Source organism: Notechis scutatus, chromosome 2 (genome assembly GCF_049901735.1).
Source record: "Notechis scutatus isolate UNSWTSFEM ecotype Mainland chromosome 2, rNotScu1.2, whole genome shotgun sequence".
Taxonomy (NCBI): domain Eukaryota; kingdom Metazoa; phylum Chordata; class Lepidosauria; order Squamata; family Elapidae; genus Notechis; species Notechis scutatus.
In genome coordinates, this window is record NC_142010.1 from 240,831,601 (window position 1) to 240,847,112 (window position 15,512).

General features: G+C 41.1%; 1 protein-coding gene across 1 annotated transcript; it reads left to right on the plus strand.

The window, feature by feature from the left end:
- The first annotated feature begins 5,817 nt into the window (after positions 1-5,817).
- Positions 5,818-14,813, plus strand: PLK2 (polo like kinase 2). The gene is made up of 14 exons (XM_026670507.2): positions 5,818-6,235; positions 7,460-7,567; positions 7,733-7,849; positions 8,052-8,181; positions 8,476-8,563; positions 9,417-9,512; positions 9,756-9,951; positions 10,081-10,228; positions 10,659-10,756; positions 11,839-11,959; positions 12,369-12,609; positions 12,708-12,837; positions 12,927-13,037; positions 14,041-14,813. Exons 1-14 carry the CDS (start codon positions 5,966-5,968, stop codon positions 14,230-14,232), a joined length of 2,046 nt encoding a protein of 681 aa, XP_026526292.2. The 5' UTR covers positions 5,818-5,965; the 3' UTR covers positions 14,233-14,813.
- Positions 14,814-15,512: the final 699 nt, after the last annotated feature.

Here is a 15,512-nt window from a genome sequence, read left to right on the forward strand (position 1 = left end):
AAATGCATTCAATTGTATAGGGAAAAAATGCTGTTGCTCCCACATTGATGCTACTATGTCAACACATTTGTATGGGCAAAAACCTGTACTCTAGCATGGCATATTAGACAGCAAGGCTGGAACACTAGAAGCAAAATGATTGACCATGGCACAAGTGGACAGTACTTAAATATGTTAAGTAGTTAGTATAATTCAGGTTTTCAGGCCAGATAGGTTTGCAAATCAATTTTTCTCTGCCAAGTCAGCCAGCGTAGGATTATTGACTGAACTGAACAAATGGGAACATTGCTTTTTTAAAAAAATACAAAGAAACAAATGGATTCTAATAAGATTTAGAGCAAAAAGGACTGTCATGGCCCCATCACAGCCTGAGGACGAGACGGAGGACAACTGGAGGAGCAGGACAAAGCGGTCCCTTGGGCCTGGGAAGAGTCACCAGAGAGGGAGAGGGGGCACAGGAGGATCAAGCAAGGGGGGAGGACAGGGCAGGAAGTAGAGCAGTGGAACGATAGAGCTCCAGCGATGAGCAATTACCTCCCCCCCCCCCGATCCCCAAGCACAAAGAATGGAGAGGAGGTGGGATCAGCGCAGGGCAACCGGATGGCTTGGGAGGAAGGCGCCCTGCCCCTCTTCACAAGGCTCACCTGGGGAATGAGATTTAAAGAGATGCTGTTGGGAGGGGCATCTGTTGGGAACGAGCGTTGCTTTTTCCAGTTTCATGCGCTGTTACCAATGTCTGGATACTTTGCTGTGTTTTGTCTTAGTTGCCATGCTGGCCTGGCTACATGTGAGATTGCAGTGACACAGTTATACTCCGGGTGATGCTGCAGTCCCAGGGAACTTTTCCTGTGACAAGGACTCTCTGAAACCAAACTCCTTGAACTGTGCCTGCTCCTCTGGATTAATACTCTGGATTAATACCCCGTTTCCCTGAAAATACCCTGAAAGTAAGTCCTAGCTTGATTTTTACATGTGAACCCAATATAAGCCCTACTTCCAAAAGAAGCCCTAATTAAGATCCCACCCACTCCAGAGTTCATGGGTAAAAATTAAGCCAGGGTGGGGATGTGGGGGTAGAGCTGCCCTACTATTTACCTTTGAACAGTTGTAGCTAGGCCTCGCACACCCTGACATCTTCCTTGCTGGCCCATTTCTTCTGCAGCCAGCAAGGCTGGCAAGGCTTTCCTGAAGGCCTCTGTAGCTGATAACAAAGCTCTGGATTGATCTGGAGCTCTGTTATCATCTGCAGAGGCCTTCAGGAAAGTCTTGCTGGCCGCAGAAGTAGTAGTTCCTGAAGGCCTCTGATAGCGAAAAGGAGGCTGGGGGTGACGCACACAAGTGAGGTTAGTCAGTGGATGACATCTCCTGAAAATAAGACCTGGTGCCTTTTTTGGTGGCAAATATATATATATACACACACACCCCCTCCATAACAATTTGGACCCTTGGCTGTGCCCGTCTTTTATATCATTCCATTTGGCAAGGTTTATTTAACCTGTAGTAGTGAAATGTATCACAAGGGGTCGCTCCTGTTTCTTTTAACTCTGCAAAGGAATAATTCCTAGTTACTTTAGCAACAGTAAGTATCCTACTTAGCAACAGTTAGATTCTTAAGCTCCGAGCACCTGATTGGCAGGATTTCTCCAACCAAAAGTAGACATTCAGAAGATCAATCAGTAGGAGTTTACAGAGAAGGTGGAAACAAAGTTTCTAGGCCATCACAATAAGTGGTTCTTTTGTTATGTTTAGTTTCTCCTTCTGCAGTTTGAGCTCTGGGTTCCTTGTGCTCAGCTTTATTTTCCAGTGCTTTAATAAAATGGCAGGTTTTACAATAAATGCAAATCATCTCTTCTGTTTCACAGAAAGCAATGCCAACCCGAAGAAAGGACTGCAGTTGCCACCATTGTAGATGTAAGGGGGAGACCGCTGTATCTTTATTAGCGTATTGCATTATAACCAATTTTATCCAAGAGAATTTACAGAACCGATTTTGAGATTTCAAGAGTGTGAATTTAAGTATTCATCGTCATCATCATCATCATCATCATCATCTTAGCCATTGTTTATCTACTGCAGGGTGAAGGCTTCTTCTACAATCAGGGGTCTCCAACCTTGGCAACTTTAAGCCTGGAGGACTTCAACTCCCAGAATTCCCCAGCCAGCAAAGAATTCTGGGAGTTGAAGTCCTCCAGGCTTAAAGTTGCCAAGGTTGGAGACCCCTGTTCTACATGTTTCCAACCAATACAGTGATGAGCTTTCTTTTGCTAATTGGGCCCGCAATACTTGCTGACATTGTCAATCCATCTTGTTTTAGATCTCTTTCATGGATGCTTTTTATCAAGTGGGATCCATTCTATGACTGCCTTGGCCTACACCTGCCATCAGTTCTTCTTTCTATTTAAACATTAGGAATACAAATACTATGAGTAGCCAGCCTGCTTCTGATTTAAGGAGGTTGGATGTGTGCACCCAGACACATTCCAAATCACCTTTTTTCCCTTTGGAAAATCCAGAAAATTGTACTTCCCTGTCCTTATATGAGCAGAGAAGAATGAAAACTAAGACCAGTCAGAGACAAATCATGACAGGGAATCCAAGGCTTGGTTGGGAGCATAAGGGTTAACTAATTTACCCAAATGTACAATATTGTATGTGTCTTCTCAATAAAACTCTTTAGAGCAGGGGTCCCCAACCACCGGTCCACGGACCGGTACCAGTCCGTGGAACAAGTCCTACCGGGCCGCTGGTTTGCTGGGCGCCGCCATCTTGTTTTGATGAAAAAGTGCTTCCGGTGAGCTCACCGGAAGCACTTTTTCATCAAAACAAGATGGCTGCGCCCAGCTGATGCCGGTACTGGGCCACGCCATAAAAAAGGTTGGGGATACCGGGCCGCGGCATAAAAAAGGTTGGGGATCACTGCTTTAGAGTGATTTCCCCACAATTGCTCAAAGCGTAGCCTGGCTGGGAATAGAGTATTGTTGGCAGATTCAAATGATGGTGAAATTCAACCTTCTTTCATTCATTCATATGTCTGTCTCTCTGTATTTACACATATATGCAAGTGTGCAAATTTACCCTCCAGCAGGCCAATCACAATAAGAGAAAGTACTACTGTACTAAGGGACCATATGTTAAAAGAGTATAGAAGTGTTTTAGAAGAAAATTCCAACTAATAAAAACATTTAAAGTTATTTATAAAATGTATTGTAATTGTGGATTAATTTTTGTATACCCTGTGTATAAAGATTAAAAAGCTGGTTCTTAATGCTAAGACACTAGATATCAAATACTGTGTCTTGCCAAGACATCTTTTAACCAAAATTTGGTGAAAAGCCACAGTGGCCCTATGCACATTAAACTTTTCTTTGATGAATAAAGTTAATAATTCTTTTTTTTCCCTGCTTTTTTTTTTTAGCATTTTGGTTGAGTTTAAATAACTCAGGTGTTAAGTAAGCCATGTTTACTGTACTCTGTAGAGTTTTGGAGTTTGCACTATCTACTGTACCACATCGAATACCAACCAATTTAGCCTGGATTGTGAACCTCCCACAGTTGTTGAAAATTGGGTGGCATGCAAGTTTATTGGTCACATAAACAGCCAGATGTTTAGATTGGTTTTGGCATTTTTGCCCAGCTATCAAGTCTTTCCCAAGGACCTATTGTGTATGGGTAATGTTGTTGGAAACAATAATTAAAGTTCTAACCAAGGACCTAAGAATTATTATTATTAAGGTATTATTATTAATTATTAAGGTAGCATTTAAGAATATAGGCATTTTCAAGTGGGATGCTTTTAGGGTGTTCAGGGTTGATAAATTAGATATTCCCCAATATCGAGGAAGTCCTTTAGATATTTCTCCAAGGGCTCCAATGACAATTGATGTAAAAACTGATTCTTTTTTCCATTTCCATTCCAAAGTGTGCAACTTTGATCTGCAAGTCCTGATATTTCTTATTTTTCCAATTTCTTTTCCTCAATCCTTATTATTATATATAAGCAATGTGAAACCACAGTGGCAGATTCTTTAGTGTTGTTGATCTTCATACACATTGATTTCTTCTGAATATCCTAGGATGTTGTAATATATCAGCATAGTACCTGTGCAGATCCAAGCAATGTGGCCTTTTGTAATTTACAGATGGAAATTTTCTTAACATACAGATTTTCTAGGTATCATCCAAGATTTGTTAGTATGGCACCGTGTGCCAGTAACCACTGGTGGGTTGATTGGTTGGTTCATTCCATGAATCTGGTTTGTTATGAGCCAAAAGTTTACCAGTTTGTATTTGGAAATCCCACAATATACCTTCTCATTTTCAACTTTTTTTAAACTTTATGTTCCCACCAACGTTTTTGCTATTGGCACATGATATTTTTTACCAATGTTCCAATGAATCATGTTGTGTTGTTACTTATAATCCGGTGTAATCTTCTTGCACAAGCTGAGTTTCTTCTTCTTCCTCCTCTTCATCTTCCTCCTCTTCCTCTTCTCTGCCACTGAAAAGTAGTGGCTAATTTGTGATTTACTGTCTCTCAGACCCAGGATTGTAAAGATGGGCAGGTGCAAAAGAGCAATGCCCAGTCTGGAGATAGTTCACCTCCATCATTTTTTCATACAGAAACAGGGGCAGATTGATATGCCCCTTGTTTGCCTCTGGTTAGGATTGTTTCTTTTAAATCACTGTAGTTCGAACCTTTCTCACTCCTGAAAGACTTATTTTGTATTTTATTTATTTATTTGTCAAGTGTACATTTGATAATATACACAAGTATAAACAAGATTATTAATACATGATTATTAATACTCTGTGGTTTCTTCCCCAAACCCCAAAAACTTTAACCTTAGACTGTCTACTACTGACCTCACCCCTTTCCTAAGAGGTCTGTAGGGGACGTGCATAAGCGCACCAACCGTCCCTGTCCTATTGTTTCTTTTTATTTTTCTTATATGTATCCATTTCATGTATTCATAACTATGTTATACTTATACCTGTTATACCTATTATAATCGCTTGACAAAATAAACAAATAAAATAAACATGAGATATGAATAAATGGGAACATTAAGACAGGGACGGTAGGCACGTTGGTGTTCTTATGCATGCCCCTTAGATGGATTGTTTGTTTATTCTAGATCACAATCAGAGGTGGTATTCAGCAGGTTCTGAGTAGTTCTGGAGAACTGGTAGTTGAAATGTTGAGTAGTTTGGAGAACCAGCAAGTAACACCTCTGACTGGCCCCCAGCCTCCTGAGTACCAGCTGATTGGCTGGGTCTTCTTTGGTTGCCCTGCACAGGAGAAGGGAGCTGGAAAGCAGGTTAGTGGGGTGGGAATGGAGGTTTTACAGTATCCTTCCCCCTGCCACGCCCACCAAGCCACGCTATGTTCAACAAGCCACGTCCACAGAACCGGCAGTTTAAAAAAAATGAATCCCACCATTGATCACAATCATAATTGTATCTGAATAATATCCATCTTATTGCCCAGGCCCGGTCTGTTTGAAAGGATTGGGAGCATAGAGGGAGCGGCGAACAGGATCGAAGTGGAACGAGCAGAGGCTTTGTTGTCAAACCCAGACCGAAGCTCTCTTCTTCCCCCGCCGAGAGCGCTCGAGCGTCCTCAGAGCCCCGAACCAGCGTCCTCAGAGCCCCGAGAGCCCCGAACCAGCGTCCTCAGAGCCCCGAGCCCAGCCGGCGGGGCCGTTTTGCAAGCCGACAGGCCAACCCTCGCAGAACTATACACCTGGGTGGGAGGGGACGGAGTGACAAGTAGGGTTTGTGACGTCAGCGCTTGGAGGAGGGGCGGGGCCTGCCGTCGCCTTATAAAAAAGGATGCCGAACCTCCGAACGCTTCGCACAGCTGTCGGGGAGAGCGGAGCTCGGAGCGGAGGAGGAGGAGGAGGAGAAGAAGAAGGAGCGAGCGGGCTTGTTGGGGCGCTGGGGAAAAGGGCCAGCCGAAGGAGCAATGGATTTACTGAGGACTATCGCTTATCAGCCGGGCAGTACAGCCGCTAACGGAGGTGGCGGCGGCGGTAGCGGAGGTAGTAAGATGGGGGAGCAGGCGCCGAGTAAAGCCTGCGGCGGAGACTCGCGGAGAAAGAAGGCAGCGGAGTCGTCCGAAAGCCACCACCATCACCACCACCACCACCACTCGCATTCGGCCTCCGAGATTTCTCGGATTATTACAGACCCCACCACGGGAAGGAGATATTGCCGCGGGAAAGTGTTGGGAAAGGTAAATTGCCCGGCGGCACTAAGAGAAGGCAGCCTTGGAGAGCCTTTAGGAGCGCGGCTGAGCTTGGACGAGTCGTGAAACACGGAGACCGGTTGCAAAGGAGGGTTAATGCGCCCCCCTCCTGTCCTCCCCCCAACAACCCCCCCCCCCCATGTCCGTCCCCACATGGGAGCTCTTGCCTCATCGCCGTTTTTTGGCATTTGAATTCTTGTTTTTTTGTGACGGCGTTGCATAGTTCTCGGTGACTCCTTTCCTCGTCCTGGGGCGCTCGGTCGAATGACGTTCCAGGGTCTTGTCTTGTCTTTGTGCAGGCTTTTACCCCCTTTTCTTTCTCGCCTTTATTTCTCTTGTGGCCTTGGAGGGGGGGTGCGGAAAGATAAACAAATGGAAGGTTAAATAGATATTAAAAGGCGGAAAGTTAAATGAGATATTATTCGGTCCTTTTGTGACTCCCATCTCCGGATTTGCCTTCTCTTTCTCTCTCTCTTTCTCTCTCCTCCCCCCTCCTTTCCTGTGCCGCCTGGCTCACTTGAAGCACTTGCACAGACACACACACAAAATAAATAAAATAAAAACAAAAACAGGCTGTTGCTATTAGGGATCTTGTGACACGCTGTAAGCCGCCTGTCTGGAGAGGTGGTTTCACAAAAGGATGTGAAAAACTCCTACACAGAGCTTGGCTTTGATGTAGGGTGAGTGATAGTACGTGTACATGCCATTATGGAGAGAAGCGGATGCAATATATGCATTTCACAAAGCAGGAATCCAAACATCTGGGTTTGTCTTTCCCCCCCTTTTTGTAAGCATATAAATGCAACAGAGAACTGTGACTTGCTTTTGTGCATGTGTGTGTGTGTATACATTGCTGATTTCTGCAGGGTAAGGTTGGGAATGCACAGGAAGGAGATCTGTTGCTTTGCTGTGAAGAAATATTGCTAATTTGCCTTTGTGTGATGGTTTTGTTTGGAGCTGAGTAAATTGGCTTCATTTTTAAGTACTAGGAGAAAGGTATTCTTAGGTTGTCTGTGGTGAAAATTTAGGTCAGATTTGGGGGGAACCCAATCCTCATCAAAATCTTGGACTCATTGTGGGTGATCTGTTCATGATTACATCTTTTTTTGGGGGGGTGATTTCCCAGTTGATTTAGACTCCTCAAAAAGTCTAAAGAGGGAATATCTTGCTTTCTCACCCTAATGTGCTTTCTCCTCTGCTTTGTGTCTGTAGGGTGGCTTTGCAAAATGTTACGAGATGACGGACCTGACCACAAACAAAGTCTACGCTGCAAAGATCATTCCTCACAGCCGAGTAGCCAAACCTCATCAAAGGGAAAAGGTGTGTGTGTGTATTGACTGTGACTCCCCTTTCAGGAATCTCTTCAAATGCTTGGGTGGCCCTTCCCTTTTCCTGCAGTGGCTTGCTCACGTGTAAACCCTTTCTTCCCACGGATGGCAGGAAGCAATGCTAATAATCCTTTTGTTTGCCTCCCCTCCTTTCCAGATTGATAAAGAGATTGAATTGCACAGAATGCTCAACCACAGACATATTGTCCAGTTCTTCCACTACTTTGAAGACAAGGAGAACATTTATATTCTCCTAGAATACTGCAGCCGAAGGGTGAGCATCCGGTGGGCGAAATTCACTTACATGGAAGCAGCAGCTAATGTAAAAATGTTTTAAAATGTGAAAGATATCTTCCAGAGGCAGCCTTTATTCCTTGCCGTAATGCTAGCATTTTTGTTTACATATGTTCAGGCTTAAGGGTGATTTCAGGAGTGTAACTCTCTCTGTCTTTTATATATTTTTTCCTTTCTGTTAGTCTATGGCTCACATCTTGAAAGCAAGAAAAGTATTGACGGCACCAGAAGTGCGATACTATCTAAGGCAGATTGTATCGGGACTAAAATACCTTCATGAACAAGAGATTTTGCATCGAGACTTGAAGCTAGGTAAGCCGATGTTCTCTCCTATGCCTGGCTTGTATTGGATATTGGAAGAACAGGGTACTTTCCCCCTCCCCCATGCATTGTGTGTTTATATTGCACTCCCAGAGATTAATAGATACAATTGGATCATCTGGTAAAGAGAGCCCTGGAATGCTTGAGTAATGGCATTAAGTAGTCATTCAAAAATAAAAGTTGGCTAGCTATTTGCTGACCTCCTCTAGACACAAGGCAACACTTGTCTAATATGTTAATCAGCTGATGCTCAGCTTCCTTTTTCCCCCCACTCTTGATCTGTAGGTAATTTCTTCATTAATGATGCCATGGAATTGAAAGTGGGTGACTTTGGTCTGGCTGCCAGGCTTGAACCATTGGAACACAGGAGAAGGTAAGGCTTTCAGAAAGAGGACAATTATTTGGGTTCAATGTCTTCTGTTGCCTAGCTTTGAAGTCTTGGGTTTTACATTAGGAGAGATGAAGGCTTCCACAGTATGCAACGATTGGCCTTTAAGACATGGTATCTGATGACTCGGGCAGTCATTGGATGTGCATGGGCCTTTTAAGGTACTAATGCATTTCTCAGCATCTCATAACATGAGTCACATTATCTGAGGCTGCTAGCAGTGATAATTACTAACAATGAGAGGGTCACAAGCTTCTCATCCCTTGGGGGCAACTCAGCATGAGTCTTCTGTCTCTGAACAATTCAAGAATATTACAGAACACAGATCCGATGTAGAGAAAATTAACTAAGTGAATTGTCTTAAGGATCACAGTTACTGAGTTTTCTGCAGTCATAACAAAACTATTTAAAACCATAGTGAATCTACAGGTAGCCTGTTTTAGGGAATATATAGTCAAGGATAGCTTGGAGAAGTTTGAATACAGAAGTAGAAAGGAGTTAATAGTGAACCTTCCCAGTATGGAAGTAACAGCCAATCTGATAAAAGTAAAAATTCCTTTAAGTTCAAGTCTTGGTGACCATGTAGATGTTTCACATAGTTTCTTTGGCAATAAATAAAGATGGCTTACATTGCCTTCAGATGTGCTGTTCAACTTCTTAGTCTAGCCTATACACTTAACATTTCCTGGTGATCTCATCCAAATACTAACCTGGTCTGACATTGCTTAGCTTGTTTGACATCAGCCAGGACTTTGGGTGATAGGAAGGACTTGAACTTAGACAACAGTTTTTTCTTCCGAACTGATAGAGTCTAAATTTTGATTTTACTCCATTTCAGAACAATCTGTGGCACACCAAATTACCTTTCCCCAGAAGTCCTTAACAAACAAGGGCATGGCTGTGAATCTGACATATGGGCCTTGGGCTGTGTCATGTAAGTATTTCTTGAGGATATTAAGCTGGATATTCAAGCTAGTGCTTGAAATTATGGGAAACTGGTTGTGTTTTATTAAATATCACACCACACGGGAACACATTGCGCAATAGTGGTATAAAGTAATGTGTGTTGTCTTTTCTATCCTTTTGGACCTCTGGGATCTCTACTTTCATAAGGAGATTGCTCTTTTTTTAAATTTGGTAGGTAGGTAACAAAAGTCCTGCGTTTGTCTTCTGACAGGTATACAATGTTATTGGGAAGGCCTCCATTTGAAACAACCAACTTAAAGGAGACTTATCGATGCATAAGAGAAGCAAAATACTCTTTACCATCGTCTTTGTTGCCTCCTGCGAAACATTTGATTGCAAGCATGCTGTCCAAAAATCCAGAAGACCGCCCCAGCTTAGATGACATTGTTCGGCATGACTTCTTCTTGGTGAGTAGTAGTGTTTTTGCTGGGAGTAGTAGTATGTCTGCTTTTGGAGTTTCTTCTTTCAGTAATGACATTGGCTGCCGACAATTGATTGTGTGTATACATATGTATATGTATGTTCTCTTTCTACAGGGTTTCACTCCAGACAGACTTCCACCTAGCTGTTGTCACACAATTCCTGACTTCAATTTGTCAAGTCCAGCTAAGAATTTCTTCAAAAAGGCTGCTGCAGCTCTCTTTGGGGGCAAGAAAGAAAAAGCAAGATACCTTGACACACACAGTACGTATGCATTTATATCTGGGGGCTTTTTGCTGAAAGTGCTTTTTTTTAAAAAAAAAAATTTAGAAAATAAATAAAAATCTGGTTGCAGTGCAATTTTTGCATGCTTAGCTTCCCTCTGCCCATAAGTAATGGATACTTAGTAATCAACTAGCCATATTCCTAAATAATTGGTGTTCTGGGATATAGGAACAACTAAGGCAGAGGTTTCCAAACTTGGCAACTTTAAGACTTGTGGACTTCAACTTCCACAAGTCTTAAAGCTGCCAAGTTTGGGGACCCCTGAACTAAAGTTTTAGGTTCTTGGTAATGATTAGTCTGCAAGGCAAGATTCTACAGCTAATAAGCTTGCCCAACAGATGCACAGTAGTGTTCTTTAGATTGAAGTATCAAATTTAATGGATCTGTATTTTTTTAAAAAAATTCCCAGATCGATTGGTGAAGGAAGATGAAGAAATATATAAACTTAGGCATGATTTAAAGAAGACCTCAATAACTCAGCAGGCCCTGAAACACAGACCTGAAGAGGTAAGCAGAAATTACCCCTGTAGTATGACTCCATCCTTCTGAAAGTTTGAGCATTTCTAAGCCTGATTAGAAGGGACTTACAACAACTCGAGCATCAACAGCTTGAGCACAATATTGTGAGCAAGATGTAACCTTTCACAACTGAGTGCAAGAACTCCACGCTTCTGTTTGTTCCATATCTCAATAGTACAAATGAACCACCATCTGGGTTTCTTTGCTCTTTGCAATCCTTTAAGATACTGAACTCCATCTGTGATTGAAAGCTTCATTCCACTCATAATTTATTTGCATTCTAAAACTAAAACATGTATTGTAGGAGCTAAAGTTGGTGAGAATTGGGTGGAGTAAAGACAGTTCAGTGATTATCGACTAAAATATGAAATAGAAGCTATGTTCCAGGCTTAAATGCCCAAAGACAGAGTCTGTGATTCCTGTCAGATAATTTTTAGCAGCTTGAGAACTTTTTAAAATGCAGTGCAAATTTATGACTTTTTGAATGTATTCCAAAATTTAGGAGTTGAGTCATTTGAAGGACTGCTTGCTTGTATGTTCAAGTGGGATCAGATACATAAATAAACGTGGATCAAACAAAATTCTCCCTATCCTTTTCATGAAAATGACACTATGTCTTCCATCTCTGATATTCACTGAACTATGCCTTCACTGATAAAAAAAAACAACATTGTGTGCATTTTAACCTCTGTAAAGTTTTGTGTCATGGTTTGTCCCAAAGGTGCTTTTTTTTTTTTTTTTGCAAGAGGCAACTGGACTTTCTGGTTTTCCTTTGAAGATGTTTCACTTCTTATCCAAAGAAGCTTCTTCAGCTCTGACTGGATTGTGGGGAATGGAAGTCAGAGCTGAAGAAGCTTCTTTGGATAAGAAGTGAAACATCTTCAAAGGAAAACCAGAAAGTCTAGTTGCCTCTTGAAAAACAAAAGCACCTTTGGAAGAACCATGACCTTAGATGACTGAGAATCTCTATGGACTTCCTGTCATGGGCATTTTTGTTATGCATTTTTCAGAAATGGAGTAGCAACTGACATTGGATTCACCTAAAAAAAATACCCTTTTTTCCCTCCCAGGAGATCCAGCCTTCCAGCACCACTGTAGCAAAACCTAGTGTGCTAGCAGAAACCAAGCAAATAGATGCAATCCGGATGATTGTTCGAGGAACTCTGGGAAGCTGCAGTAGCAGCAGTGAATGTAAGTTGTGGCAAAAGGGCTTTATAGTATTGAACAGGTAGGGTAGGGAGTTCAATCGGGACGCTAAATGAATGCCAGAAGAACAGTGTAAAGTATAGTCTTTGGAAAGTCTTCTCTCTTCCACTCATGGAAATATATCTAAATCAAAATCATAAATCCGATAGAAAACTCAGGGGCTAATAAGATCTTTCTCTAAAGATCACAAAGAGGTCAGGGTTTCAGGGCAGTGCTGAGATTCTGATGGATCTCTCAATTGTTCTTCCTTTCCCCTTCTAGGAAGTGTGGTTGTAGCTCTGCATTAAAACAATTTATGTTCTATTTCTCAAAGCAATTTGGTAGAGCAAGTAATTGTGTATTGAGATGGCCATTTTTTTGTCAATTATTCATGAGTTCTTTTGTCTCCTCCTAGGTCTTGAAGATAGTACAATGGGAAGTGTGGCTGATACCGTCGCAAGAGTGTTGCGTGGATGTTTACAGAACATGCCAGAATCTGATCATATTCCCAAAGAACAGCTGGCTGTCTCTTTCCAGTGGGTCACAAAGTGGGTTGACTATTCCAACAAATACGGCTTTGGTTATCAGCTGTCTGACCACACTGTGGGTGTTCTCTTCAACAATGGTGCACACATGAGCCTTCTTCCGGACAAAAAGTGAGTAGCTGTTTGATGATAAATCCAGCTGTTGCATGAGTTTCCATTCTATTATCTGCTTGAACTTAACACCTTTGTCTTTGCTTTTGGTCCTCCAGAACAGTCCATTACTATGCAGAACTTGGCCAGTGTTCAGTTTTCTCCGCTACTGATGCCCCAGAACAATTCATCAGTCAAGTCACTGTCTTAAAATACTTTTCTCATTACATGGAGGAAAACCTCATGGATGTAAGTTAGAGCAAAAGAGTGTGAAATGTGACTTAGATGGTGGTTTATATAATGAGCTCTGTTCTAACTTTGCTATGTGCTGTTCTTAGGGTGGTGATCTTCCCAGTGTCACTGATGTTCGCAGACCAAGACTTTACCTCCTGCAGTGGCTGAAATCTGATAAGGCATTGATGATGCTTTTCAATGATGGCACATTTCAGGTAGGTGGAGAAAAAAAGTTTTATTTGGGCTTACTCAAGATAGGAGTGTTCCCTTAGTATATCTATGGCAGAAGATTCATGAGGATAGGATTTTATATGCTCACCAAGCAACCTAAGGAAGTTACGTTAATTTCTTTTTGCAGCAAGTAACATAATTAGCCTAATCAGCTGTCTTGCATAAAAGATGAGCTACTCTTTGGGGCTTCCTAACCAAAAGTGGGTATTTCCAAATTGAGGTTGTCAGTCATAACTATTAGAGAGAAACTGAAATCAAGATCTCTTGTCATAAAAGGTATGCAGAAAAGATATAATACAGAATAATATCAAAAGTGTCAATTTACTGAAATGGAGCATTATGGATAATAATAGTGCCATGTATGGTGGTGGTCTTTTGAGTATTGCCAATATTTCCACGAACTGTTTATTTGGTCTGGGCCTTCATAATAATCCTAGGAAAAGATACAGCTGCTTTACAGAGTTCTGAACAGGTGCTAGGTGAGCACCCCTTTGCTCCTAAAGTGCCTATTACCTTCTGCAAAGTTTTCAGTTTACATCAATATTTATCAAGTCATAGAAAGTGTTCCAGAATGCTTTAGATATGCAAGTTGATCATACTGTCTAAATCCTACCATATACAATGAAAGTTAACTTTAAAGTAAAAGGGTCATTGCTTGAATTTTGCTGCTATATTTAGAGAAATTTATTGTTTCATAAGCAGGTAGATTCTGCAATGCATGACCAGAATTTTTATTTTAATTCTTCATGTTAGTAAAAATCAATGTGGTTTTAAGAGTAATAAACAGTATGCAGATACCTTCAGGAATTATAGTGAGCATTTTCCAAGAAACCCATTTAAATCCATCTATCCTGAATGAGACCCAACATGGCAGGCATTTAGCTAATAAGTTGCTGAGTAGGTCCAAATATCAAAGATATTATTAAGTGTCTTTGTATGGTATGGTTGAAACAAGCATATTAAGTTTCAATTCTTGATTCTTTTCAGGTGAACTTCTACCATGATCACACAAAAATAATTATTTGCAACCAAAATGAAGAATATCTTCTTACCTATATTAATGAAGATAGGTTATCTACAACATTTTGTTTGACGACTCTTCTGATGTCCGGATGTTCTCTGGAACTCAAGCATCGAATGGAATATGCACTGAACATGCTGTTGCAAAGATGTAATTAAAAGAACTCTTCTAAAACCAAAAAGGACTTATCTCACTGGAGTCTACAGTGAAGGCAGTTGGATTAAAAAAAAAACCTAGCATGTTGATGGATGTGTGAGGAGTAGGGACTGGTACGATGAAATGTCTCATCTTATGTACTGGGCTGGGACCAGACATGAAGCTTGTAGTCTTTGTTGGATTAATGATGTGGTGGCCAGGAATCCTTTGGAATGTAGCTTTCCTTGGTTCACTTCTTTTGAAAGAGTTGAGTTGGAAGACATTTCTGCAGCAAACTATTGGAGGACTTGAAACTGTGAATAACACTTGAGGAATTGGGAGGGAGGGAGATCTCGATGTTGTGGAATATCTGTAAGAGGCACCTCATGGCTGCTTAAACTGTGAACTATGGCCATATTTTTTTTTCTTTTCTTAATTCTTCCAAGAACTGATCACACTTGTGGCTGGCAAAGTGCATTCCTTGTTAATAATCTTTTTTTTTATTTATTACAGCCCAAAGCAAAGTATTTATTACATACATTTTTTTGTAATTGTGATTTTTAAATATACATTTGTTGGCAATAAAGAGTGGGAAAAACCTGAACTGATGGTTTCCATATGATTTTTCTCTGGCATGTACTGTGTTCCAAGAAAAAGCAGAAGGCAATGCCCACAGGAAAATGTCTGCTTGCTGCTTCTTCCCTTAGTTAGCAATCAGTCTGCCTTATGAATGTGTAAATATCAAGCTTTCCTCTCCAAAGGAGCTTGCTTAATAGGCTTGCTTTATACAACTCATTGATAGTGGTGTGGCTGCAAGGCAATGGCAATTAAAAATACTTTTAACACAATTTCTATTAAGTTTATGAAAGCTGGGCTCCTCAATGCCCTTTCCTGTCAGGAGAGTTGGAGAAAAATTTGCTTTGCATTTTTTCATACAGATGAGAACAAGCTAGGCACCCCTTTATGGAATTTCATGCTGCAGTTTTCAGTGGAGAAGTTGGCTCAAAGTATAAATTACAGAGAAAAATGAACTTTTTAAAAGGTTCAACTTTTTCTAAGGATTGATGTAACTGAATGCAATATTTTAATATGACTCATCCACCATAATGTTTGTTAGGAAAGAAAACATATACCCAAAGGAATACTGTTCGCTTAATATCAGAAACAGTTTAAATGGGATATGGATACTCTTGATAGGCTTATGCTTTTTTGACAATTTTAATACTTTTAATTGTAGATTAATACAAAAGAGTGCTAGTGTTGGTCCTGTTATGAATCCATAAAGATTTAACAATTGAATAAA